The sequence below is a fragment of the Lathamus discolor genome, chromosome 1 (genome assembly GCF_037157495.1).
Source record: "Lathamus discolor isolate bLatDis1 chromosome 1, bLatDis1.hap1, whole genome shotgun sequence".
In the NCBI taxonomy this organism is placed as follows: Eukaryota; Metazoa; Chordata; class Aves; order Psittaciformes; family Psittacidae; genus Lathamus; species Lathamus discolor.
Genome location: NC_088884.1, coordinates 75,055,920 through 75,081,410, shown reverse-complemented (window position 1 = coordinate 75,081,410; position 25,491 = coordinate 75,055,920). Strand labels below are relative to the sequence as shown.

Sequence of the window (25,491 nt, the reverse complement as noted above, 5' to 3'; positions counted from 1 at the left end):
CACCCCAAGATTTCCTCAGTAAAGAAAACCTAATTCAAACATAAAAGAAATCCTTAGAGTACTACAGTTGTGACCAAACAACTTTGTGAGCTGCTGTAAGATCTAGATGAAACCACTTTGGACAACGTGCAATTTGGTTACAATACCTACAGCCTGCTGATGACCTTAAATCCCATCTTGTAGCCCCATATCATAAAGTCTAAACCTCTGACCTCTGCATGGCCAACAGCAGCACGTAGTTTTTGGGTCCCTCAGATGGAAGGCAGTCCCGCAGCAGCTCCCAGGGGATATAACTGGGCAGTGTAGAGCACAAGCACTGGTCTCTGCAACCAGTCGGAGGACCACTCCTGGGCTGATGGCTTCAGAGCTGCCAGCCAGCTCTTCACAGCCAGCTCCCAAACCGAGCCTGGGATCTGGCCATGGCTACAGAGTGTCAGACAGGACAAATGTCTGGGCAGGTCCCACTTGCAGGATTCAGACCTCGGTAAAACTGTTGCCACTTACTGTGTTTAAATCCTCGATCCTTGTGTTGACTCCATCAAGCATTTCTCGGCGCTCAGTGACAGACTCTGGACAGGGATAGACCGTGGCATGAAATCTAGCCTCAGTAAGAGAGAAGTGAGAAACACCATTTATTTGACTGAGTTTTCTTCCTCTGGACGTTTTTCAGCTCAATAGATGGGGAAACTATCTTTTAATAGGGCACTTTATTTCTTATCCAGTAGTATATTCTTCTTACATAATACAAAGTTGTGTCTGGTCTCCCAGAAAGGTCAAAAAAGGTACATTTATCTCTTCACAACAAAACCGATCCTTTCGCTTGTTGTAACTGAAAAAAATAGTCTCTTGTCTCAGGTGCTACAAATTACATGATACTTTCTACATACAGTGGTCAGCACCTCCCTCATGTCCACAAGCTGCTTGAGCAGCACAGAGCCACAGAAAAAAATCACCGTGGCAAAGGCAGCTCCTTTAACACAGTAGCCAACAGATGTCCCTCTTGCACTGACGCTGGAAAAATATCTCGTCCCTGTCTCTGAACTACCGTATCCCAGTCACTGGGAGAAGGCATCAGCTAAGCTACTGCTGCTGCACAGCAAGAAAACACCCTGCCTGCCTGCAGGCTGTGGAAGAGAAAAACTGTCAAAAAAAGGTAGAAAACGAAAAGAAAACCAAAAAGACTGTATTTCCAGGGTGAAACAAAAGCAGGATGATTGCACAGCCAGCTCTTGAATTCTGGTCCATCTATCTGGCTAAACAGCTTGGGAGCAAGCGAACGATGGGTGAGAGTGGTAGCTTTTATGTCAGCTTAGATGTGACCAGGCCAGTAGAAATGCTTTTATAAGCCTATCCCTAAAGGCTGTATTTGGGAGATTCATAGAATCACAGAATCATAGAATAGTTAGGGCTGGAAACGACCTTAAGATCATCTAGTTCCAACCCCCCCTGCTGTGAGCAGGGACACCTCACACTAAACCATGTCACCCAAGGCTCTGCCTGATTCAGCTGTTTTGTTTAGGATGGTATAATTTGGGATTCTAATATGCAAGTGAAGGTCTTAACCCCATGCAGGTGTTGTATACTGCTTCATCTATAATATGCAATATGACTTTCTCTAGTACACGTTGTACCTGTGTAAAGGCGCTTACACTAGTACAGCACAATGCAATACCGTAAAGCCATTATGTGAACCCAATATAGCCAATTAAAAATAAGTTGCATGTCTCTCTGAAAAGTGTACAGCTACCTGATCTGCCTGCAAAACAAGTCCCAGAGTATACTTCATGCATGAAGAGCAGGCACAAGGAGTTCCCACTGGGACACTGCAGATCACAAGGTACACTTCTGCAAGGTTCTGTGCCTACCAGCTTCAATGGAACTGAGGTGCGACAGTAACTAAAATAGTAGAGATCCCTTAGCTTTTTCCTAGTCAGTTTGTTTAGCAATGTGTAGTGCTTGTGCCAGCCCTGCCACTTCAAGGGCATTGTAAATGTCATCCTTCAATATTGCCTCAACACGTTTGCAGGAAGAGATCTCCCTCCTCTTTACAGAGTGGAGATCTTCTGCCCACCTAAGGCAGCACACCTCTACCACCCTGCAGCGGACTTGTGCTGAGTCAGGGTTGCTGAAGGGCTGCCTTTCTGCATATGAGATGAATTAAAGGAAGATGTCACAGGTCATCGGAGTCTATCCCTGTTTAAGAGACAAAAATGTACATGTTCTGTGTATAGATAAGCATAATGTTCTGGCTTTGTCTCTTCACAGAATATACCACCACCTGCTTTCCAAAATCAGTTCCAGCACACACACAAGTGAGGACAGTTGCAAATTGAACAAAACACGCTGCAGTTTCCTAGAGATCAGCACAGAGCCATGTTCAATGACAGCACGTGCTCTTCTGCTAAACTTCCCTTTCCAGAATTGAATCTCTCCTCACTCAACACCTGATATTCATTTCCAAAGGTTATTCACCCTACCTAATTATTTCCATCTTCTTATTCTTCACAGCTCTTAGTTAATTTTTAATAAGGATTTTTAATCAAACTTGAAAGCTTATTCCTCCATGCTGTACAGTTCCCCCATTTCCAATAACGGTATTGCAGCACTGTTGCTTTGATGTTTTAACAGCCATTTTGCATACTGAGTATCAGCTTTGCCCTAATGGCACAGACATCTCTGAAAGCTCCGGGAGAATTCAGCAGGGAATCCTTACATTGATAAACCCAGTTTAGTATTCACATTAGCACTGAGGCAGCCGCAAGAAAAGGAGGAAGAGAAAAATTCCTGCATTTTCCTCCTCCCTGCTCCCTCTACACCTTCCACTAATAAATTTGTGCATGGACTTAATGCTCATGAAATTGGCAGACTAATGTTACCAATTAGAGTCAAGCAGGAACTACAAACGTAACCTGAGGCACACTGCTCTGCAAACAAATCTTAGCCTGCCTTGCAGGAGACTGGCTTATACCAGTCCCATGATTTTTGCAGGGTATTTACTTGTCATGAATGATGACTTAGTGCTAAGCAGAAATGTCCTGCTGGGGCTGGAATGACAGTGCCATCTGCTTTAGGTACAGTTAACCCTGCCTTAAAGATGGACGAGACCAAAATAACTTTGCATGTGTTCCAGGGATGGCTGATGGCCCACAGAGCACAAAAGAAGAATCACGGGATTAATACAGTAAAGAAACTGCCACTCAGCAAAACATTCCTATATACATGCATATTAACAAGCAAAAGATTTGAAAGAGAGGAAGAAAAAACATAGAAGATGACTTCAAGGGTAGCCTGGCAATAAACAAAAACTAGTGCACTAGCACTGCAAAGGATAGCCTGTGAATTTGTCTTAGGTAGGTGTGTTTTCCTTCAGTTACAAGAGGCTGAGAGAAACTAGTCCAAGTTCCTTTCTATGAACCTACCACCACATCCATGCTGGTAACTTACAACAACTTTGCACATCGTGGCCCACCCTTCAGGCATCTGCTCATGCTCCCAGCTGCACCCTGCTGCAGAAGGTCGTGCCTCCAGCTAGGATGATTCCGGGTTCAATCAATAGTGAAAATGCTGACAGGAATTGCATTGCTTGTTCTTTTACTCCCTTTCCAGTTAAAAAAAAAAAAAATTGTGCTTTTGACTGCAGGGAATTTAAATTGCTGCAGGGGAAGAAAATGGAAAGTAAAATCCTCCAAAATGCAGCACCTGCAGCATTCTGTGGGCAACCCCAGTCAGCTCTAAATGTATGGCCTGGCAACTTGGAAGGCTATCAGCACAGGGGCAGATGCAATGGGAAACAGTCACCACCAGCAACTGCCTATGAGTGCAGAAGGAGAGAAGGGTACTGAACAGCATCTAAAAAGCAGGTAAAGAAATGGGCCATAAGCAGGAAACTGTAATCCATAGAATCATAGAATAGAATAGTTAGGGTTGGAAAGGACCTCAAGATCATCTAGTTCCAACCCCCCTGCCATGGACAGGGACACCTCTCACTAAACCATCCAACACAAGGCTTCATCCAACCTGGCCTTGAACACCGCCAGGGATGGAGCACTCACAACCTCCCTGGGCAACTGATTCCAGTGTCTCACCACCCTAACAGGAAAGAATTTCCTCCTTATCTCCAATTTAAACTTCCCTTGTTTAAGTTTTAACTCATTACACCTTGTCCTGTCACTACAGTCCCTGACAAAGAGTCCCTCCCCAGCATCCCTATAGGCCCCCTTCAGGTACTGGAAGGCTGCTATTAGGTCTCCACGCAGCCTTCTCTTCTCCAGGCTGAAAAGCCCCAACTTCCTCAGCCTGTCTTCATACGGGAGGTGCTCCAGTCCCCTGATCATCCTTGTGGCCCTCCTCTGGACTTGTTCCAGCAGTTCCATGTCCTTTTTATGTTGAGGACACCAGAACTGCATACAATACTCCAGGTGAGGTCTCACAAGAGCAGAGTAGAGGGGCAGGATCACCTCCTTTGACCTGTTGGTCATGCTCCTTTTGATGCAGCCCAGGATACGGAAGGAGATAATTCAGAAGGAGAATGAGACTCATTGAAAGCTCAAAGACCACTGGCAACAGCAGACTGATCCTGCACAGTGGTGATGGCAGAACTCCATCCATGTCTGAAGTTCAGGATCAGAAATGAGTGACTGAGAGCTGGGAGTCTTCCCCAAGATGGCCATGCACCCATGGCTGCTTCATAGAGAGAGATGCCCACCTCAGGAGTGCTGAATTGCTCTCAGAATGAGCACTGCCCTTCACTGCCTATAGGTGGCATCTTGGAGGGCCCCTATTTCTAACGCAGGAATTGCTAATAGTCTAGTCCCCAGGGATCTGTCAACTTCATGAGACTGAACTCAGCTATCCCAGCTGTATGAATTGATCTTCCTGCTTTTATTCTGATTAAATGCAGGATGTAAGGAAAGACCTGCCTTAAGTGCACAGGTCGAGTAAGAGCAATTGCTCACCCCCTCCCTGTGACCTTCTGCAGCCCACAGGCGCTTGGCTGACCCCACTTGTCCAAGAGGATATACCTGAAATGGATTTGGTGACAACAGGCAGATCCCTTCGTCAAATCTGATTTACACTGCAACAAAGCCCATTGGTCACCAGTGTTATAAAAGAGTAACAAAACATTCAACCTGAATTATCTTTTCAAGATGCTTAACAGGGTGGAAACAAGTCAGGTTGTATGAAGCTTTCATTTCTTTCCTGGGCTCTGTCTCTGATTACACAGATATTGTTCAAAGGCCTTGGGAAAGGACTGAATAAACTACAGCATCCTCTTTTTCATGATGGAATGCAGGAAAGCTTGAGAACAGGTTGGGGATTACCATGCTCCCAGTGCCCAAGTTAGGGCCCCTGGTTTTCAGGGGCAGGATGCTGAGTATTTCTTAAAAATCAGGCCCCTTTAAGATATCCCAAGTTAAAAACCTAATGAGTGAAGCTTGAAGACCTTTAAGTCACTTTGGAAAATTTAGGACATCAATTTCCAAGTGCCAAGGTGATGGATACCTTTCATAATTAGGAGCAGCAGAGCTGAGGAGCAGAAGGAAGCTCAGTGGCAGAGCTGACTGCTGGAGAGCTGGAGATCTCGAGAGCTGATTTCCAGCTCCAAAATCAGCCATCCTGAGCTGACAAGTAAATACCTCCATGCAAGTCTGCCACGGACATACTTACTTGCCTCTGCCTTGCCCACAGGCCTGCCTTACCCGTCACAAATCTTCTTGACTTTTTGCTTAAGCTGCTCTCCTTGATAGAAGATAATGAACACATTCTTCTTCACCTCTTCTCTCTGCAACATAATTCAAGCAGAATTTGATCCTACCAAGAGTAAAGGGTCCCCGTAACACAGCCACCTTGCTAGGGTTCACAAGCATCTTAACCAGGCAGGAAAAATAAGCGTCAATAATGGCAAAAAGTGAAAGCAGTGTCAAAGAAACTTATTCCATCCTCAAACCTTCCCACCTTTGTTCTACAGGCTTCTTCAGACACCCAGCTCTGGTGAGGCAGCTGGTGCTGCAGCACAGCCAGGGCACCAGTTCGGCTCCTGCATGTCACAGGCAGGCATGAGGAGTAGCATGAAGCAGTAACAGGTTGGCACCTACTGTCACAGGGTCTTCCAGGGCAGTATCCATTTCGGTGTACCTCAGGTAGACATTTCCCCTGCAGGCTCGCCACAGTAAACGCTCAAAGTGTACCATCCTTTCCCTCCTTATTACCCCTGCAGTGAATCTGAGCAGAGTTAAAAGATAAATAAATTACAAGACCATTCTAAGTCTTTTAGGACCTGCAGCACAAATTATTTTACAGTCTCTTGTTTTCTAGTCCATGATAGCCATGGTGCTGGTGTAGGCACTACTAGGAAAGAAGTCCTTGCTCAAGCCTGGCTCTTGTCTCCATCTGCTGACTTTTCCTGTTGTTCTTTCTTTTAAACATTCTAATTCCTCCCAGACCGATAGAAAAAGAAGAGATGAGACAATCCTAGCTAGAAATGGAGGAACAGATTGAGGCTTAAAGTCACACAATGACTTTAAGATTGTCATTAAGAGAGTGCCTGAATGACAGAGGAAGAAGGTAGCTATTCTGAAGTGGTGGTTTATCTTTACTCCTTCCTGTTTTCCTTTTCCCAGAAAGTGCTAGACTGCACCTTTGCAGCATGACATGCTGGTACACACCCACGAAGGCCAGCCCTCTTCAGGCATATGTCTGCTTGTAACAGCTGAACAGGACTTCAGAAACAGCAGCATGAGCCGATAAAAACACTAGCCTCGAGGATCACTATCAGCAACTTTCACCACACCTAGCTGATGTATACACAAGGAAAAGCTGTTTGAGTCTATGCCGTCCACTGAATTATCATTAGCAATAGGCACAGTGGTGTTTCTGCTCCCTTATCTCTCACCCTCTGTGCCTCACTGCTTTCTATCACAGACAAAGCCCACTGCAAGCAACCTTACAGCTTTTTGTGTGGTTAGACATGCATCCCTAAGAAGCAGGCTGGTAGCCAGATGCCTGTATCCAGAAGGCACAGGTGAGAGGTCCATTTTCAGTCAATACCTACTAGGGGGTCTCTGGAACTGGTGGCCTGAAACTGAAAGCCCATTTGTCCCACTGATCCATAACTTGACCATAGTTTTAACAATAACTTTGGAGGACAGTCACTCTTTCATCTTCATTAAACAGCTATGCTGAAGAGGCTGGTAAGCAACCTCTGCTAAAAAGCCTAAGGAAGTGTACCAGTGTGAGAGCAATAATGTGCAGGTGGGAAGCCTGCCCAGGCTGGGGCTATCACCAATACACACCCCAGCTTGGCAGCTGCAGCAGGAGTGCTTTTCAGCTCCAGCAGTCCAGATGTGTCTTCACTGAAGAAATCATCTGGCAGATTGGTTTCTGCCTGGAAAACATTAGGTTTTTTTTTTTAAAAAAAAAAAAAAAACAACATTCAGCATTTCCAGCTTGAAAACTCGTTTCACATTTTTCTCCTGACATTTTCTCCCCAAAGTTAGCTTTCTACAGAGATTCAGACTAAAGGAAAAAAAAATAAGTGAATTGCATCTTAGCAACTGAAAAGCATAAACGCAGTTTTCAAAGAGATTTGGGAACCAGTTTCTTGAGCCCCATTGACTCATAGAGCAATGCAGGCTCCAAAGTGACCGAGGTGCTTTTGCAAACATATCTTACTGGCTTGTGGTAAAGTCTGATGGGTTTTGACTAAAACTCAGTAACAGCAACACGCGCCAAATGAAAATATCAATACTTTTAGGAACCTTCCACATCTCTGATAGAAGAACAAAGAGTCCTCTCACCTCAAAGAAGTCCTGAGTTTTTTTCAGCAGATGTTTGAGCTCCATCAGCTCAAGGAAGTTCTGCTTCAGTGTTTGCTGGTTCTGGTTGGCTTCCAGCAGCTCAGCTTCAAATTTCTCCAGCACCGTCTGTTTAGAGTCCAAGCATATCCATAAAAACTCTGAAGGAGACCAGTACTTCAGCTAATACCACCTCTCAAACAGATGGCTGGGGTTTTTTTTTCAGAAGGGAATACAGAAATGTTCAATGAGCAATTTTGTTTTTAATAAACACCATGTTTGTAGGAAGATATTCATCAATGCCTCATTTTCCCATTGCCACATTCCCTGCTGGATGCTTTGTCCTTCTCTGGCATTAAAGTTCTGACTCACCTGACCAAAGCACAGACAGGTAAGTGGGTGCATGGTGTAAGGGTATTAGCCTGTCTTGCCACCTCTGTGGTTCCCGCAGGATATCTCAGATCCCAGATGGACTGGCTGTCACTCCTACAGAACAGGCTGACTACAAAAGCAGCCTACATACAGCCATTAGCTTAGGTTCATAGCTATCACACAAAAATTATGTGAGGATGAATGGTCTAGGTGGGTCTAGAAACATATCAGGCAACCACCTTGCTCATGAAGCTGAAGCCCTTGGAAAGCATGGTATTTCTTTCTAGTCATGAACATGTACAGCATTTAAAAATTACCCTGTCAGTAACCTTAGCTTTGAACTGAGCTAGATTAAACCATCCCTTGCACAAGCAAAAGCAAGGCCTCAATATTACTGTATCACAACCATACTCCTACTAGAGACAGGCAGCCCTGAGGTTTTTATGCAATGAGGCTGGTTCTAACATCAGCTTACCAAGTTCCAGTATTTAAAGCGTGGCTACAAAGAAGATAAATACTCTCTTTTTACAAGGAGTAACATGGAAAAGAGGAGGGATAATGGATACAAGTTACTCCAGAGGGGATTCTAGTTGGACACAAGGGGGAAATTTTTCACAATCAGACAATGGAATAATCTCCCCATGGAAGTGGTGGATTCCCCAACATTGAGCATTTTTAAGATTAGGCTGTATAGGATGCTGGAACATCTAGTCTAGGTCATGCTTTGCCAAGAAAGGTTGGACCTTTGAGGTCCCTTCCAACCTGGTATTCTATGATTCATCACCCCAAAAACCTTCTTATTCTCTCCTACAGGGTGATGGGGGCATTCTGTGATAGTGATACCTTTCCAGTAATATGTGGGACCTGAAGGATGTTTTACAGAGGATGGTAAAAAGACTGGGATCCTTTAGGAACATACAGTGAGACCAGGCTTAACCTAACTGCTGAGACAGCAACTTGGGGAACACAGGCAGGGAGAGCTGTGCCAGCCTCAGCTACCAGATGCTTTCTTGCAGGGGAGGGCTGTATCAAGCACATCACAGACATCCTGGTGCACATCCCCTTCTGTCCTTGGTCTGCTTCAAACTCTGTACCTCCATATCAATCATCTCCCGAGGCAGAGGGGTCTCTGGGTACTTTTCTAGTTTGACCATCTCAATACAGTCTCCCTCAATGTGATTTTCCAGAAAACCTGCAAGGAAAGGATACAGAAGTATCTATACAGAGTTGTCCCCGCTGCGTCATCCTGGTCATCAGCTCCTGCTAAGGCCCCTGCCAGGACTAAGGCATCACATGGAGGTGTGACAAGGGGAAGTGATACACAAAGGCCATCATCCAAATGCATATACACAGCCATCAAGAACTGGACACCTGGCAGCATTCTTCCTTAGTAAGAACTCTGTTTCTCCTGAAGTCATGGTAGCTAGAGCCCTGAGCCCCAGAACCTACAGCCAGCATGGAACCCCCTTGCTTGGGCCAGTGAATGAGGCACACAGCGAAGTCAGGTTTCATTCCTCTCTCTACCAATGGCAAGTGCTATCACAGTGGCTATAGCACTGGTGGGGAAGTGTAGAACTCACAGAGCACATGTCCATGGGACAGCAGACACCACAAGCATTGCTGGTTGGCTTTTTTTTGGGGGATTTGTCCCCAGGCTGAAGCCCTTGGCCACAGGAGGCATGTGTACACTGGTGTAACAGTCAGGTTGTCTGGATTAGCCTCCTGCCCAGCCCCAGATTTATCCTGTGATTTGATATAAGCTAATTAACCTCCTTTCAGTTCAGTTAACCATTTTCAAAACAGGAGCAGCAATTTATTGCCCATATGGGGTGAAGTGGTAATTAGCTGACGCATGCAAAACATTTGCAGGGGCTCAGATGAAAACATCACCATTTCGCCACTAATTCTGCTCCAGAGTGTGAGAGCACTTAACAAAGAAATAAACCCCACACCACCAGTTGGCAGAAAGCCGACTGCATTTGACAAGCATTTACTTACGCATGATCCTCTCCAAGGATTCACACCTTCTCACTTCATTCACAAACTTTCTCTGGAAGCTGTTGACATTCACATTCAGCTAAAAACAGGAGGGAAAACCAAGCCTGGAGGCTGCACACTGCCATGCTCATTTTTAACATCAGAAGAGAATGAATGCCTTTGGTGCAGCCAGCCAACACCATTGCATCTAACAGACACTCAGCGACAGGGCAATACGTTGGGTTTCCCGTATGGCCAGGGACATTGTGGCTCATTTCCACCAAGCCTTGCTGTGACAAAGTCTCTGGGATGGACTTTTATGGAGAGACCCCCTGCTTCCTGGTGGTGGAAGAAATCATCCTAATGTTGTGTAGAGGGCGCAAAGCACTGTATGGGTACTCAGGGATAGGTCAGGTCTCAGCATGGTGATTTGCTTTCAGATCAGCTTTTGAGAAGTCCCACTATTGCCAAGGGCTTTTTGACCACCCTGCAGGTGCACCTTCCCCAACTCCTTTGAGGGAAGGATAAGCACATCCCAGGGCACATCTCCCACAGCTCAGCGCTGGCTAGGTACTACTTACATCTCTGAACTGGACTAGACCCAGCTCCCCGAGCTCAGCCACACAGCAGTAGGCAGCCTCCACCTGCAGGAAGAGCTGCATCAGGTTCATCTCCTCGCTCCGGAAGATCGAGGCCATTTTGCCTGCTCTCCTCCAATCTGGGTGTCTGTGGGGGCCTTGATGGCAGCAGCACAGTCTTCCTTACCTAGGAAGGTGCCAGAAGGTGAAAAATACTGCAAGAACACTGTGATCACTGAGTCAAGATGCTGGAAGCTAACCCAGTGCTACCCATTGCATCCTTCAAAAGGTTTCTTTACCTCCTGTAAGCCTCCTCGAACCCACATGAGGCTTCATCCCACCAGAGCAGTGATGGATGCTTAAGTGTGTATGTGACACAGGGAAAGAGGGAAGCCTCTGGTCCTCTAGGACAGATGATGAGCAAATACCCTGCCGTGTCCTCTGCCAGACCAAAGATGCTTCTCGACACTGCACTTTTGGCCTTTATTTGGGTTTTGGACAATGAGCTTATGAAAACCCTAGTTTCTACTTGTCTTCCACAACGCAGAAAAGAAAAATCATTAATTTCACCTTGCAATTAGATGGGTGAAAGAGGCCTGACTGGTTTTTATCACTTTTATTGGGAGTGTGAATATAGCATTGCAAACACGTTTGGAACATGTTATATGTGGACAGGGAGAAGAAGAGACTATTTCATTTAAATTAAAACAAACTTTCAAGTTTAAAAAGCATTTTCTCCCCATAAAGGACTGGTTTCAAAATGACATGTGCATTTCACAAAAGATCCTTTTGTCATATGCTTCTTATTATTGACTTTCAATAACCTGAACATACAAATTGCCTTTAGTTGTTCTTGCACAAAATTAACTGATTGGCATGCACAAACACAGTAATTATTCTTTCCCAATGAAAAAGATGCAAGTAGATACACTTCTTGCATGCATATAATTTTGTAGCAAACCTACATTTTACAAATAGCAAAACAAAATCCCTTTATAACCTCACTTCTACTTCTTGTGAGGAACTGGAAGTCAGTTGTCTCTCTCTTTCTCCATGAACCTTGTCTTGCAACTTTTTAAAATGTGGATTCTAATAATTTTCTTTATAACATGTGAAAGATTTATCTTAAATATGAGAGAAACACTTTGCAAGATATTAAAGGCTTGTTTAACAGGAGCACCACAGTAACAACCCTGTATTTGCTCTATTACCCTGTGAGTTTTCCTATTCTTACTCTCTGTAGCCATTCACTAAACAATTTAAGATGTTGAAAATACAAGATAACAAGTAGCTTGCTAAAAGAAAACATACAGTGTGCCAGCTCCAGTGGGTTGAGTAAGGCTATAATCTTTAAAGTTGGTTGGACATGTTTTAGCAAACTATGTTTTTCACAGGAAAAAGACACAAAAGCTGCAAGAGAGCCTCACTTACACGTCCAAGGAAGTAAAAAAAAATTCCTTAGCTCTTAGTTTAAAAGATTGTCAGAATATTCCACCTTAACTTCTTTAGACTGATAATTGTGAAGAGACTAGAATTTAAAGCAGCTCTGTGCTTCTAAACCTGCAGTTAATTTCCATTAAAAAAAGCATTCAAATCTTAGACTTAAAAGAACAAAACTCAAATGAAATATTTGGAAATATCTTACTTAAACTGCTTAAAACCATCCATACCCAGGGCTCTGCTTTTCCCCGGTAATCAGTCAGTGAAAACCCCCAAAGGCTCACTTTCATCTTGATTTGGAACGAGAGCAAAATGAAGAATAAAAAGAGAAACCTCTTTCCAGCCAGGAAACCCTGCCCAGCCCTGCTGGAAAGGAAGAGCCTTCACCCTCCATCCATTCCTGCAGACACAGGAGGCTTCCCAAAGGCACCTGCTGCCAGCCATGCCTCTATCAACATCATCCCCCCCCCCTCCAGTTTTTTGCTTTAGCAGAGGAACAGTTAATTTCCCCAGTCGCCGTTTTCCAGCAGTAGTACACTGCATTAAAGTGCATTAAAGCACACTGGGTTTTGAGCAGGGTAAACCCCAGTGCTGTAAGTCACTTTGGGGAAGGTGTTACTCAGGTTTACCTCTCAGCCACTGCGCTCCTTTCCAGCCCCGAGGAAGAGGCGAGCTCTTCCCTTGGCTAGCCGTGCATCCCGTCAGGCGACGACAGCAGGACGGTGCTTTGGCATGGCTGCAGGCACCTCGCCGGGCGAGCAGGGCAGTAAGTGAAGCACCCAGGCCAATTGTCCTGTCTCGCACAGGGCACAGCAAACCTTTTCTTTTAAAGTCAGAACTGGTCTGGACCAGAGGAGAAAAACCCCTTCTGTCCTGAAGCACCCCCAAGGTGGTCTGGACCCAGAGCTGTCTGGCTTGGTCACAACCCTTGTGTCAGGTCTGCGACAAGTGCGAGCTGTGTTGCAGCAGCACACGGCTTGTTGAGACTAATAACAGATGAGGCATGCCGGCTCACACTGCCCTGGCCACCCAAAAACGAGCCACCTTTGAAACCTGCTGTATACGGAGAGCTATAAACACATAAAAACTCATTTGCAAGCCTTGGATGGAGGATCAGTCGCCAGGGAGGTGGAAAATTTCTGCGTTGTTTCTTGCTGGTTTTTCCTCACTGGAGGCAGCCCGGGAAAGGACAGGGAAACAATGGGAGATTAATGATTTTCCTGAAGCCAGGGGACAGGCAGACCTGTACAGCAAAGAGAGGGCTAGGAGGGCAGGGTCTCAGCCAGCAGTGCTGTGCTAGCCTGGGGCAATGCTGACAAGGAACTTGATTCTTGTCCCTTGAAATAACAAATACTATGGGAAAAAGTGGCTTTATAGACTTTCTCCTGCTTCAGCTGCTGAAGTAGGAGCTCCATAGAGAAATTCAGCTGCTCCTGAAACCAATGGATTAGCTCCCATGGAGGTCAGAGGAGGCAGGGTTTCATTTTGGTCAATAAGGCTGGCTGGATCACTATTAAATCTAGCACCCAAAAGAAGTTTTATCTCAATAGAAGACCTAATGAAAATTCATGGCTATACATAAAGTACCCCCTAAAGAACTGCTTTCCCAGACCAGTTATTTTTCAGGGGCACCCAGTAACCCTGACCCAACAAGCCGGAAGGTATAGCTTGTCCAAAGGGAGCAATGCTGAAAGGTGAGTAACAGCAGTGAGTTTCTCAGTACAGAGGTTTTCTATTGAAAAGCAACGAAGAGGGGCCCTGCTTCACGAGGCCAGCTAATGCGAGAGGGCTCCTGCCACTTCCTGAAATCCAGCTGCCTCAAGCAGCATGACCCAAAAAAAGAGGTATTCAAAATTATAAGATAATTTTGATAATATAATAATAAGATATATAATAATATATAAGATATGACAATAAGATAATATAAGATAATTTTGATAGGTGGGCCTAAAACTTCCATTTTACTCAGTAGCTGCCCAGCTGAGCTGGCCATGCGCTCCCTGGCCCCCTACCTGCTTTAGCTGCACTGTGCTCCTCCGGTACCAGCCACTGCTGGGGATCAGTTCTGCTTTCTCCCTCAGCACTACTAAAGAAAAATAGCAAAGGCTGACGAAAGTCAGAATTTTCTGCTGGGAAATCAGGACTGCTGGTAAGGCAGAGGTGAAGTCATTGCCATCATGCAGTACTGTGGAGAAGTTGGTATGGAAAAGGAAGGACACTGCCTTCCAGTCTGTGCTATGATAAATAAGAGGAGTCATCATTCAGTTATCAACTGATAGATATTGACACAACAAAATAAAGCAGCTTCTCAGACTACTTTCTCCACCTCTGAACCCGCATCACATTCTTCCCCCTAGCAAAGCTGTTGTGCTCATTTGACAATACCAGGATTTGTTCCTGTTTTGCACTTATGCTGCTCTTACTCAGGCCCAAAGCTACACTCAGCTACTTCCTACAAGCTGTTAGGACAGGGGGAGCAGAAGGTGCCCTCAACACACAATCACCAAAAGCAAGCCACACAACGCCAGTTACTCCATCCCATTAGCTAACATGAAGCACAGGGACAAAGCCATCTCTCTTACCCTTCCCTCTGTCGCGTTCCTGGGTAGAGAAGAACAACAGAAAGCATATCCTATTTCATGCCTCTGGCATGTGGACGTAAGAATGTTATTTTATAATAATCTTATTATTAAAGATCAGATGATGACAGCCGATGATAAGGTGCAATTCAGAGGAGCCCTGTCAGTGGACTCATTGTCAACGCTGGCAGCTCTGCCCTGGTTAGATGAAGGCAGACCTGCACTCCCTCACTGGGGTCTCCAGAGGTACAGCATGAGGTCACAGCAAGGCCACAGGCTCAACATTTGTCTAAATAGCAACCCCAGCCTGGACTGGGAAACAAAAAAGGCAGGGTTGTGGAGTACTTCAAAATGCTAGAGCTGCTTTCCTCTGTGCAATAGAAAGCATATCCTTCCTCCCCTTCTTTCATTTAAAAAGTAAAATCTTTGTGAGTTTGAATTTTGTTCCTCCATTTGCCTCACTTTAAAAATCAAATCCCTTGTTCATAGGTAGCTTTATCTTAAATGGCTATTTTTCACATCAATGAGGATACTAAACATAATGGCCCCCTCCCTGATGGACAAATTCAGGCTTAAGGTTTTGAGCTCTTTAAAGCCATTTTGAGGGCTTTATAAAGGCCCTTAAGGTTTTTTGAGCTTTATAAAAAGGCCACCTGGGAGGAAGCTAACCCTGCAATACAAAGACAGTGAGATGCTAACAGACAGACCTGCCCTCCCAACACATGCCTCTTCTAGAGCATCACTTGGAGATTTTGCTACCTACAAAGCAAGCATAGGAGACAGTTCCCTCCTGTGGTCTCACACCACCTAGCATCCTCCTTGGTGTTGAGCACCATAATCTCACAGGCTGCACAGTGCATAGCAACTTGGAATTATCAGCTAATCATCAACCTCAGTGTGCCAACACACAGGGCTTAGGGGGATCCCAAACATGCAACCGCTCCAGAGCTGGGCAGTCATCACTTTCAGTAGCACAGGGAAGCTTCAGCAGCTGTAGGTAGCTCTGGGATCAATATCTCAGTTATAATCACTCCATGCTTAGCTCCACCATGCAGAAGGTTTTGTGTGGCAACATGAGACATTAAGTTTTGAGCTCTATTTCACCAAAGCTCACTCCTATCACAGCAGATAAGCAGAGTAGCACATCACGTACAGTAAAATGAGAGTAGGGGTGTAGTTAACCCAACCTCAAGTGTCATATGGAAGAAAGAGATTTATCCTCCTATCGCTGATACACCAGAGATGATGTACCTGCTCTGCTGTGCTCTTGAGAGTTGTGTGCTTTGCCCTGAGTTAAATATTGTGCTATAGCTCACTTGACATCATGCGGGTCACTGCTGGGATGGAAAAGGATTGCAGCAGCAATCAGCTTTTATTTGGAATTGAAAATACAAGCATGTTGCCTATGTAAACAGAAAAAATATATATAGACAAAGTGAGTATGTGACAAAGGTAATAACTTGCTGAGTGCCACACCTGGTGGTGATGTGTCAAGGGTACACCTTGGTCACCAGAGAACCTTAACTGGAAAGCTCTCTGTGGCACAAAATATACCAAATGGTAGGTATTACCTCCTTCATAATCATAAGGAAAAGCTGACCAGCAGCCCTACACACCGTGGAAAAGTCTCCAAAGGGAGGGGTGGGGAAGTACCTAATTTAAGAATAAATGGAGTCTTGCCTTGAAAAATGCATGGAAAGAGGACCCCAAGGAGAGGAAACCCCCATCTCTACTGATGCAGCTGTCATGCCTCATGTGCCAGGATACCCCTGTGGAGACAGGCATTCATGTGATGCATAGAAACCAAGCTTGGGGAAGGCTTTGGAGACTCTTATCACTCTTCAGGCAGTCATAACACTGAAATGTGAACATGTTACAAAGAAGAAATGAAACAAAACCAAATCTGTGTCAGGAGATGATTTTACAGGGCTCCCGTTGTGTCTGAACTTATCAAGCAAAGCCTTCATTTTCAATCTGATCCAAAAACCACCGAAGCCAAGCACAGCCTGTTTGCTGCTCCAGGAGGCTTTGGAGCAGGCCCTTTCTGAGCCATGGAGGGAACACATTTTGGAAAGGAAAGAAATATGCTATGTTAATTTTCAGCACCCCTTAGAAATGGGCACATTTACCTGCAAGCTGACAAAGAGCACTTAGGTAATAGTTAAAAGAGATTTCATTAAAAACTGAATCATTCATGCACTAGCAGAGCAGTTTTGTCTTTTCATTTCCCCTCAAACATTTTGTGCTGCACACAACACTTTTGTACTCCTTATTTTCGCAAAATTAACTGCCAGGTCAACTTCCATCAGGAATCATGAGTGAGAAATTCCAGAGGGAAAGGTGAAGCTGGAAGAAAGGCCTTTCCCCAGCAAAGAGTTGAGTTTTAGCTTTGACACAACAGAGCGCTCAGATAAAACCACGAATTAAAGACAACAAGCACAAAAGAATTTAGATGCTGAAATGAGGCAGAGATTATTATTTCTATAGATTAAATTCAAGCAACTCTGAGCAGCTGGAGTGTTTCTACAGCACCTCTCCTGATGTGATTCATGCCTATTGAGGCCAAGAGTGATGGCCACTGGGGTCACACACCCAGCCTGGCTGCCAGCAGAGCACAACATACCTTAGGCCACCCCTTGCTTGGGTGCCAGCCCAAGGACAGGGATGCACATACCTGCAACAGCCGGAGGTGGCTGTCATGGACCAGCCACCACAGCCCTAACTCTGCCAGCCCCAGCAGCGTGTTGACATGAAAACAAGGAGACAAGGGGGGTTAACATGCCTCTTCCAGCAGGCCTGCCTTCATCTGCTGCTCGGTGAGCCTTCTCTGTAGGGCAAACCTCTGGCTGCTTGTGCACTGCTGCACCATGGAATGCGGCTGGAAGGGAGCAGAGTGGTTTTGGTGGCGAGTGGGGAGGACAAGCAGGTTCACCCCACAAAGGCAGGGCTAAGCCTACATGGGCTTCACTCTCAAGGAGACTGAACAAACCTCAGTCTCGCATCTCTTGCAGCACTCTGTACTATGCCATTCACGTGGGACGTCTATTACATCCCTCCCCTGTGGGTTTCAGCAGTGTGGTGAGATAAAAGAGAAATAATTCTTAAATACTGTCCATTCCAGTAGGATTGCCACCCCGGACACCTTCCCCCTCGCCCCCCATGGGATGGCTGCACACCCAGAACAGGCCCCACATAGCTTTGCTCTCACACAGCACCCGAAGGTACAAGTGACTAGGGCTGAAGAGCACCAGCAACCTGCCTGAGGCCTCTTTGGGAAGGGCTCGCTCCGGAGGCCTTTCCTCCCTCCAGCTGCAGCAGATCCTGAGGAGAAACCTCCTGGCTTGACCTTCAGGGGCCCTCCGCCTGCCTCAGCGCCGGTATCCACCTCCTGCTGGGGCTGTTTTGGTCAGAGCCCTTCGCTCCCCTCACCAGGCTGTGGCTGGAAAGTTCAAGGTGTCCTGGCAGCAGGAAGCTCCTTTGCTCCACCCTCTGCCCTGCACACCAGCTCTCTGAGCATACGGAGGACCTGCTGAACCAGCGCTGCCAGCGACAGCAGCCCCACCTGTGCAACCACCTGGGTGGGAGCTAGACCCACGGCATGAAGCGCCTCTCCTGCGGGCCCTCGGCAGCCATCGCCGTGCTCTTCTGCACCGCCGTGCTCTGGTATTCCTGCTCAGCTGGTATGTGTCTTCTCTCATGCTCCGGTTTCTATTCCCCGCCTTTTCCCCTGCTCCAGAGCAAAATATATTGCCCACTGACAGTAATTTGTTCCTTTAAAAAAAGGTGGGCTCCCTTGTCTGATCTAAAAAGTGTTAAGAGCTGGAATTGACTAATGCCATTGAGAATTAGCAGTAATGTGATTGATCACAACATCTTTCTGAAGAGATGTGCTTTTACCAGCTATTTACAGAGCCACTGTAAATGTGACTGAGCTCTAGGTTGCTCTACTGAATGGCAAGGAGGTAAGAAGCCACGGTTACTTGGCCTTCCATACTGGCTGAGGCAAGGGACTGTTTGGAATACCACCCAGGAGGCTCAGTGTAGTCCGGTTTAGCTCTTACTAGGTGCTTTTTTTGTGGGAAATACGGCTTTGGTGCCTCCTTAAGTGTAGAAGTTGCCAAAAATAAAATGCAGTTGAGACCTGTGAGCAGCTCCTTTCCCACCAGGCTCCTGCCTGCATCCCTGTATCAGCACCAGCTGAGACCTGCCAGGTTAAAGATGGGTTAGCTTTGACAGGTCTGCGGAGTCTATAAACATGATCCAGTGGCTGGCATCCACAGCTCACACACAGTTCTTAATGATTCTTTCTAGTGCTCCCGTGAGGTACTTATTAACCAAGAAAACAAGTCATGGGCTTAGCCAAAGTAATTCAGCAAGTCCTAGCACAGTCAGAAAGAGGAATGGGGAGTACTCAGGCCCTTCCCTGGAGCAGGCTGCCCAGGGACCCGCTCCTAGTGTGTCAGTGGCCATAAGGAAAGCTCTGGTCTTGCTGCCTGCCTGTCAGGTCAACATGCAAAGCTGGGCAACAGCAGGTGACCGTAAGAGGGGCATCACCTGCAGGACAAACTCAGTTTATTTGCTGTTACGTGGAAAATACGAAACTTAGAGCAGAAGTTTGGTAAGAAGTCTTGTTCTGTTTTGTTCTCCTGAGCTTAAACTAAACCCAGCTGCTATTTCAAGGTCTTAAGTGAAATCAGGCTGGAACTGATTTTCCTCACACTCCAAATTATCAGCTCAGAAGGATGGTTTGACTGGGAACAGCTCTCCCATAGCTTCTACCCGGTCTGTGGACAGGCAGCACGTTGGAGCCCCGCCATCTGCTTGCAGGTCCTTACTCCTGTAGCTTTTCCTGTATGTTGTATTTTCCAGCCTGGACTAGTTTTCGTGCTGGCCTGAGCTGGAGCTCAGCCAGAACAGTTTCAAGCACAGCTGTACCTTAACTGCGGCAAAGCCAAAGCTCCTCACCGAGGCTGTGGTTGCTCTGCTGGTGCTCTCCACAGATGGGCTCAGCCCTCAGCTCTGCCAGACTCCTTCACACCCTGAAGTTACTGGGAATTTTCTAAGAGCAGAAGGAGGTAGATGTACAGGTCACTGGCTATGGGTCTCCCCATGCCACTGAATGCTGAATGCCCTCTCTCATTTCAGTCATTGCTCAATATGACCCTGTAGCTTGGGAAAGGACAGTGAATAATTTGAGCTCTGAGTGAATGGCTCACACCAGGGTCATACTCAGGTATAGGCACAGTGATTCAGTTGCTTATTATGCCTGGTGCTAGAGCAGGTCTCCAGAGCCTGTGTTCACAGTGGTGGGATGAGAAAGCATACCTTGCTGCAGCAATGTTTAGGAGAAGAACTTACTTTCTCGAAGTTGTTGCCATCCTACAGACCTCTGCAAGGCTTCTAGATTTTCATGCTTGATGCCCATTATGGCTTTTTTAATGTAACTTGCCTTTTCTCTTGTGCTTTCCTTCTGGCAGCAGCTCAAGAGGTCTCCAATGCTTCAACAAGCTCAGTGGTCACAACTGAGTACGAAACACCATGTCTTAGTAAGTATTTATAAATCATTACTACCATGATAGAGTTAGGTGATAAAAGTACACAGGTGACTGAGAGACTATCCTGGAAAAGGATTTATCTTTTGTAAAGCCTGCTACTGTGGGTGAAACTCTAGGACACATTTCTAAGACTCCTCCACTGGCATGCCCATCATACCTTAGGTATCTTCAGGTGGACTCATAGCTTTGAACATACTATTTCATAGCTAATTCAATTTGTGTGTACTAAAGCTCCCTGCAGACTGCCTGCCTTTAGGCACAATACAGATTCCCAAGAGTGTTTCTTGCCCCCAGCTACCATGTCTTCCCCAAACATCCAGTCCCAGACAACCTGAGAGCCAACCATCCTCCCTGAGTCATCCTCCATCCTAAATGTCAAACATCCCTTCAGTCCTGCACTTCCTAAATTATAGTATGCATACAAATAGACGTATGCTATTTCAAAGCATGGCATAGGGTGCAGGCACCTCTCTCCCTTCTCTAGGCACACACAAACCGTGTCTCTTTTGTTGTGGGAAGAGCTGCCCTCTACAGTGTAGGACAACTGTAACTGAGTGTGCTGAAAGCCAATGGAAAGGAACATGGTCCTGCCTGATGTACATGAACAAGAGCAGCCAAGCAGCACCTTCACTTTGCTTTTCCCTGGAAATGTACAAGAGGCTGCCTGCCCTACATCATGCTCAAGAGGCATTCACTTTTCACAGCTGACAAGCTTTGTGCACGTCAATACACAATGCACATAGACGCAAGGTGGTTTTGGCTGCCTCAGTTCCCCTGCGTGCTGGGGTTTCACACCCAGCTTCTCTTCCAGCCCAAGGGGTACCATGGTCTTCCAGGCTTCCCTTGATATTTCCATGTTACCACCTGTGATGCAGACACAAAGCTGGGTATCTTCACTGTGTCCTCATAATGGAAGAAGTAGGGCAGATACCTTTAAATATCAACATAAATTAAACAACTACTGACATATTCCTTGACTGACTTCAGGAAATTGGACTGATGTAAACAACAAAACTAAAATGCAAAAGATGCAAGAAAAAAAACATGGAATTGTTAAAAATTATTTCATTTTTAAACACATAAACTGGGGATCCCCACTGACTCTGTGTTTTGCTGTTGTTACGCACAAGTCACAGCTAGCAGCCTAGCAGAGAGCAGCGACTGCTTCTATTGCTGGCAGAGGTGTTGGGTACCTAAACTCTTATTCTCTCACATGAAGGTTTGTCTACCGTGGGTTTATTTGAAATTTTAACTACTTCTATCCTATTCCATTCCTGAAACTGACTGAGGAGATGCTAAATAGGTGTTTAAAAAAATTTCTGTAATGGTGGACAGAGTGGTGAAGAGGAGCAGCCCAGGTGTTTGCCCAGAAAGGGGTGTTCGAGTCTTGAAGATGTGGAGATAAAACTGAATCTTGCCATCCCCTAGGTTAAGAGCCAGGCTTAGGGGAAAGTTGCCAAGGCAAACGACAGGCTGCAGGACAGACAGTAAACTCACCATCTCACCTGCCTTCTAGCAAAGGAAACTTCGTATGTACTTAGCCTCCCATCAGCTCACTTCATTTCTTCTCCACCAGATGTGAACATCTGCACGCAAGCAGCCATGTGCTGCCCGACGGGCATGGATGATTATGGATGGATTGCAGCAGCCGTTGGCTGGAGCCTCTGGTTTCTGACTCTTATCCTGCTCTGTGTGGACAAGGCCATGAAACTCCGGCCTGACGAACCCAAATATTTGGTGGCCTGAAGCAGGGCAAGCCAGCAAGCAGCAGCACCTGGGAGCAGTGAGGTGCAGACAGAATGACAAAGCATTTAGATCACTTCTTAAGAAACAAAACAGAAATGGAATGTACCTGCAGCCAAAAATGGCCAAATCTAATCAGGGCGTCTGCAGGGCAATCCTCCCTGGCAGGTCAGAGCTGCTGGCCAAGGTGTGGAGCGGGCACGTCCCTGTGAGCCACCACATACGTCCCACATTGCACAGAAAACCTTTTCCCCAAGACCTTTCATGCTTGCTGTGACTGTGCCAGCAGAATGAGGTGCTGAAGGACCAATTACTAGTCTATAGCATGTTGCCTTAAGACAAGCCAGTACATAACCTTTGGCTTTGAAACAGAAAGTGGGAAAATAAAGCTATTTTCTGGAGGATCAGTTTTACCAGATCTGTTAACTAAGCTACAGACCAGGTTGCTACATCAGTAAATGGATGTAACTCATTGATAATACTGAGTCCTTCTCACTCACCTGCCCTATTTTAAAGTCTATTAACTGATACCAGTGAAAGCTCTGTTCTGGAAACTTAAGGATTGCTTGGGCTGTTTTGAAATTAAAATTAGTTTTTCTAGTGCAATTCATATGTGCAGTTTTGTAGGAATTGAACGGTGGTTGTATTTGTTCATCTTGTGCCTGCCTAACTAAACCAAGCTGAACCATGACAAGCAGGTTTAAACCAGCATATCCAAGTCATACACAAAACTATTCCTATTTACGCAAGATGATAATAAACACTCTTACTGATGGAAAGATTCTCACTGGTTTATATTGATAAAGCTTATACTGGCAAGGAAATACTCAACCCAAATTGTTAGCAGCATGATTCTAACAAGAAATATTTGTGCAGGAGGATTTGGCTCTCTGCAGTCAAACTGTCTGGTTTGGGGCAGTTGCACCAGTTGATTTCTATCCATTATTAAAACAATAAATCTGTGTTAAACCCATCTAGACATACAAAGGATTAGCAAACCTGCTAGAGACAGACTGAAATTAAACATAGTTACTCTTTAATAAAATCAAGCTCTTTTGGAGATGCATTAAATACCATTAAAGCCTCCCTTCAGCTTATCAGTGCATAACTGTTCTAGTTAGAAAAGATAGATATATACCAGTTTAAGATTTCTCAAATTGGTTCTGGCACAACCAGGCACTTTGATCAGGACAACTCTGCCATTTCAGAGTGATGGGCAGTCATCTACCATCAAGAGGAATGGGTACAAGTTGGACACTGAGAAGACATCCTTCCCTATCATTAGTATTATTTAACACAAAGTCTTTTGGAGTGAAATGCAGATCACTCTGAAATGGCACAGAGTTGTCCTGATCAAAGTGCCTACATCTTATTGTTGGTGTTGACTGAAAGAACAGTGAGTTCTACAATCACTGATACACAAGAAATCTTCTAGCTACATATACGATTTTTTTCCTGATTTACTAGATTTAATAGTGGAAAATGTGCACTGGCCTGAAAGCACTGTGATACTGTGAAAAAATCCCCACGTATTGCATTAGCGCCTACCTTCTGCAGACCTCTTCCTACAGTTCTCCAGTCTTACGGAGATTATTCTCTTGGTTGGGAACACAGAAGCACCTGCTGGATATGGCACTGGCTTTCATCTTTGAGGAGATGTGTTTCATAGCTTTCACAATTCCTTGGCTTAAGGCTGTAGGTGTATGGATGCAGCCAGTCACGGAAGTATATCTATTTCAGTCTCAAGGGTTGTAAGCATGTGATGTCCTACAGCCCAGCACAACATCCACAAACAAGATTCGTAACAACTGGACAATTCAGGGGTGTTCCTAAAGCCTGCAACATCAGCTATACAAATGCAGTATCTTACAGATCATTTCTGCTGTCAAATGTGTACTTTTTCTAGAACAATGATCTGTAAACCTCTGATCTAATACAACCGTTTTCTTTCCTTAGTGCATCACACATATGATATTGCCAGGTTTGATCAATAGCTTCTTCTTTTCAAGTCATTTGACTTCATAGGAAGCGGATTGAATCATTTAGAAAAATGTAGTCCTGTAATGATTTTTATGAACATAAATAAAATGTATTTATGGGACACACTGGGATCCCAGTGCGTTCAGGATCCCTAAACAAAGTGGCAGCATCTCAAAAGCTCAGAGGCTACCAATGTAAACATCTCATCTGTTCCTATGCAATTCAGTACAAAAATAAAAGATTATTTTAAAGAGACTCATTAAGATACATACTTTATGCGTTACTGATCCTAGGCATGGTGGGCAATCACAAATACAATGCAAAGCAACACACCATGTAAAAGGAGAAAAGCCTGAACAGTATTGTCAGTGTTTCAGGAAGTTGTCAGTAGTTACAGAAAGCGTGGAATGAAAAAGTTGCACCCAAAAGACTTGAGAAATTGATATAAAATTATGATATGAAAAATTAGTGTACCAAAATGGATTATACATACCTGATTAAATATAATCTAAAGATTCTCTATTGTCTGTTGTTATATTTCCTGGAATGTTTTTAGGCAGGGAACACAGAGTAGCATAGCTTGTGGGATATAACCACTGTCTTAAGACAAGTCACAGTAAAAGGCTGTGGTCTGGTTTTAATGTACAAATTAAAGTACAATGCCTTATAGATGTGGTCTTTGAGCCATGTTATACACTGGTGTACTCATTTATTGTGTATTATTTCACGTTCCTAATAACATCACTGACATTATAATACCTCCAATAATAGATCCCCAACTAATGTTATGTTGCCTAAGACCTATTGACTTCAAGGGGGCTACACAAACGTCCCAACACATGCCTTGTTTTGTTGTTTGGGTTTTTTTTGTTGTAATTCAGGAAACTTGTCTTTTTTGTTCCCACAGGAAACCTTGAATTTCTGATTTATCAGCTATGCTAAACCTTCAGACTGCAACATACAATGTCATGCTGTAGCACTGAGCTGGTTTAGGCCCTTGTACATCTCAAAGCATGTAAAAAATAAAATTATAATTCATATCACTTATTAAACTACAAAGTACCTTCACAGAATGATGATGGAAGCATTAACACTCCAGTACATTGTCTGTCTGTCAAATTCTACGTCTTTGGACCAAAAAGTTCCTAACTGGAGTGAGATGGAGAAGAAATCTATTCCACCTCATATGATTTAGTACAAGGGAAAGTAAAAAAATGGTTGAAACCTACATGGCTGAATAAAAATAAGTGTGACTGAAAAACACAAGTTTGAGCCTTAACATTTCTGATCAAAACAGAACAGTTCTTCATGTTTTCTGGACAGTGTCTGAATTTCAGGCATGAAGGCACGTAGTGCCTGGAAAGGAAAGGGAGATGCAGAAGGCACTTGGGAAAGCTGCTGATCTCGGATAGGCAAACAGAGCAGTATGGATGTGTAATCACCATCAGCACTTCTAATACCAAAAGAGAAAAAC

At 45.0% G+C, this 25,491-nt stretch overlaps 2 protein-coding genes across 5 annotated transcripts in view; one reads left to right on the top strand and one right to left on the bottom strand.

The window, feature by feature from the left end:
• ATP6V0A4 (ATPase H+ transporting V0 subunit a4) overlaps window positions 1-18,083 on the bottom strand; it is a 33,336-nt gene extending 15,253 nt beyond the window's left edge. Inside the window, exons 1-9 of one of the 3 annotated variants that reach the window (XM_065680781.1) lie at window positions 17,999-18,083; window positions 10,724-10,907; window positions 10,164-10,242; window positions 9,260-9,357; window positions 7,797-7,922; window positions 7,293-7,384; window positions 6,096-6,222; window positions 5,700-5,782; window positions 505-598 (exon numbers count right to left, since the gene is read on the bottom strand). In XM_065680781.1, coding sequence (XP_065536853.1) covers window positions 505-598; window positions 5,700-5,782; window positions 6,096-6,222; window positions 7,293-7,384; window positions 7,797-7,922; window positions 9,260-9,357; window positions 10,164-10,242; window positions 10,724-10,840 — 816 coding nt within the window. In that variant the 5' untranslated portion in view covers window positions 10,841-10,907; window positions 17,999-18,083. Of the gene's footprint in view, window positions 1-504; window positions 599-5,699; window positions 5,783-6,095; window positions 6,223-7,292; window positions 7,385-7,796; window positions 7,923-9,259; window positions 9,358-10,163; window positions 10,243-10,723; window positions 10,908-12,789; window positions 13,091-17,998 lie in introns of those variants that run through there. The other 2 variants (XM_065680792.1, XM_065680770.1) reach the window with 2 other exon arrangements.
• Window positions 18,084-18,093: 10 nt separating this feature from the next.
• TMEM213 (transmembrane protein 213) lies at window positions 18,094-24,535 on the top strand. 2 transcript variants are annotated; one of them, XM_065680815.1, is made up of 3 exons: window positions 18,094-18,419; window positions 20,220-20,285; window positions 21,871-24,535. In XM_065680815.1, exons 1-3 carry the CDS (start codon window positions 18,338-18,340, stop codon window positions 22,038-22,040), a joined length of 318 nt encoding a protein of 105 aa, XP_065536887.1. In that variant the 5' UTR covers window positions 18,094-18,337; the 3' UTR covers window positions 22,041-24,535. The 2 variants fall into 2 exon arrangements, with proteins under 2 accessions (XP_065536887.1, XP_065536878.1); XM_065680806.1 differs by having other exon boundaries at window positions 18,129-18,419; window positions 20,217-20,285.
• The last annotated feature ends 956 nt before the right edge of the window (window positions 24,536-25,491 follow it).

Excerpts from the sequence above, each read along its gene's own strand:
- TMEM213 (XM_065680806.1), top strand. The coding sequence starts at position 18,338 with ATGAAGCGCCTCTCCTGCGGGCCCTCGGCAGCCATCGCCGTGCTCTTC. Across the intron at positions 18,420-20,216 it reads CTGGTATTCCTGCTCAGCTG|CAGCTCAAGAGGTCTCCAAT; the intron begins GTATGTGTCTTC and ends TCCTTCTGGCAG. Across the intron at positions 20,286-21,870 it reads GTACGAAACACCATGTCTTA|ATGTGAACATCTGCACGCAA; the intron begins GTAAGTATTTAT and ends CTTCTCCACCAG.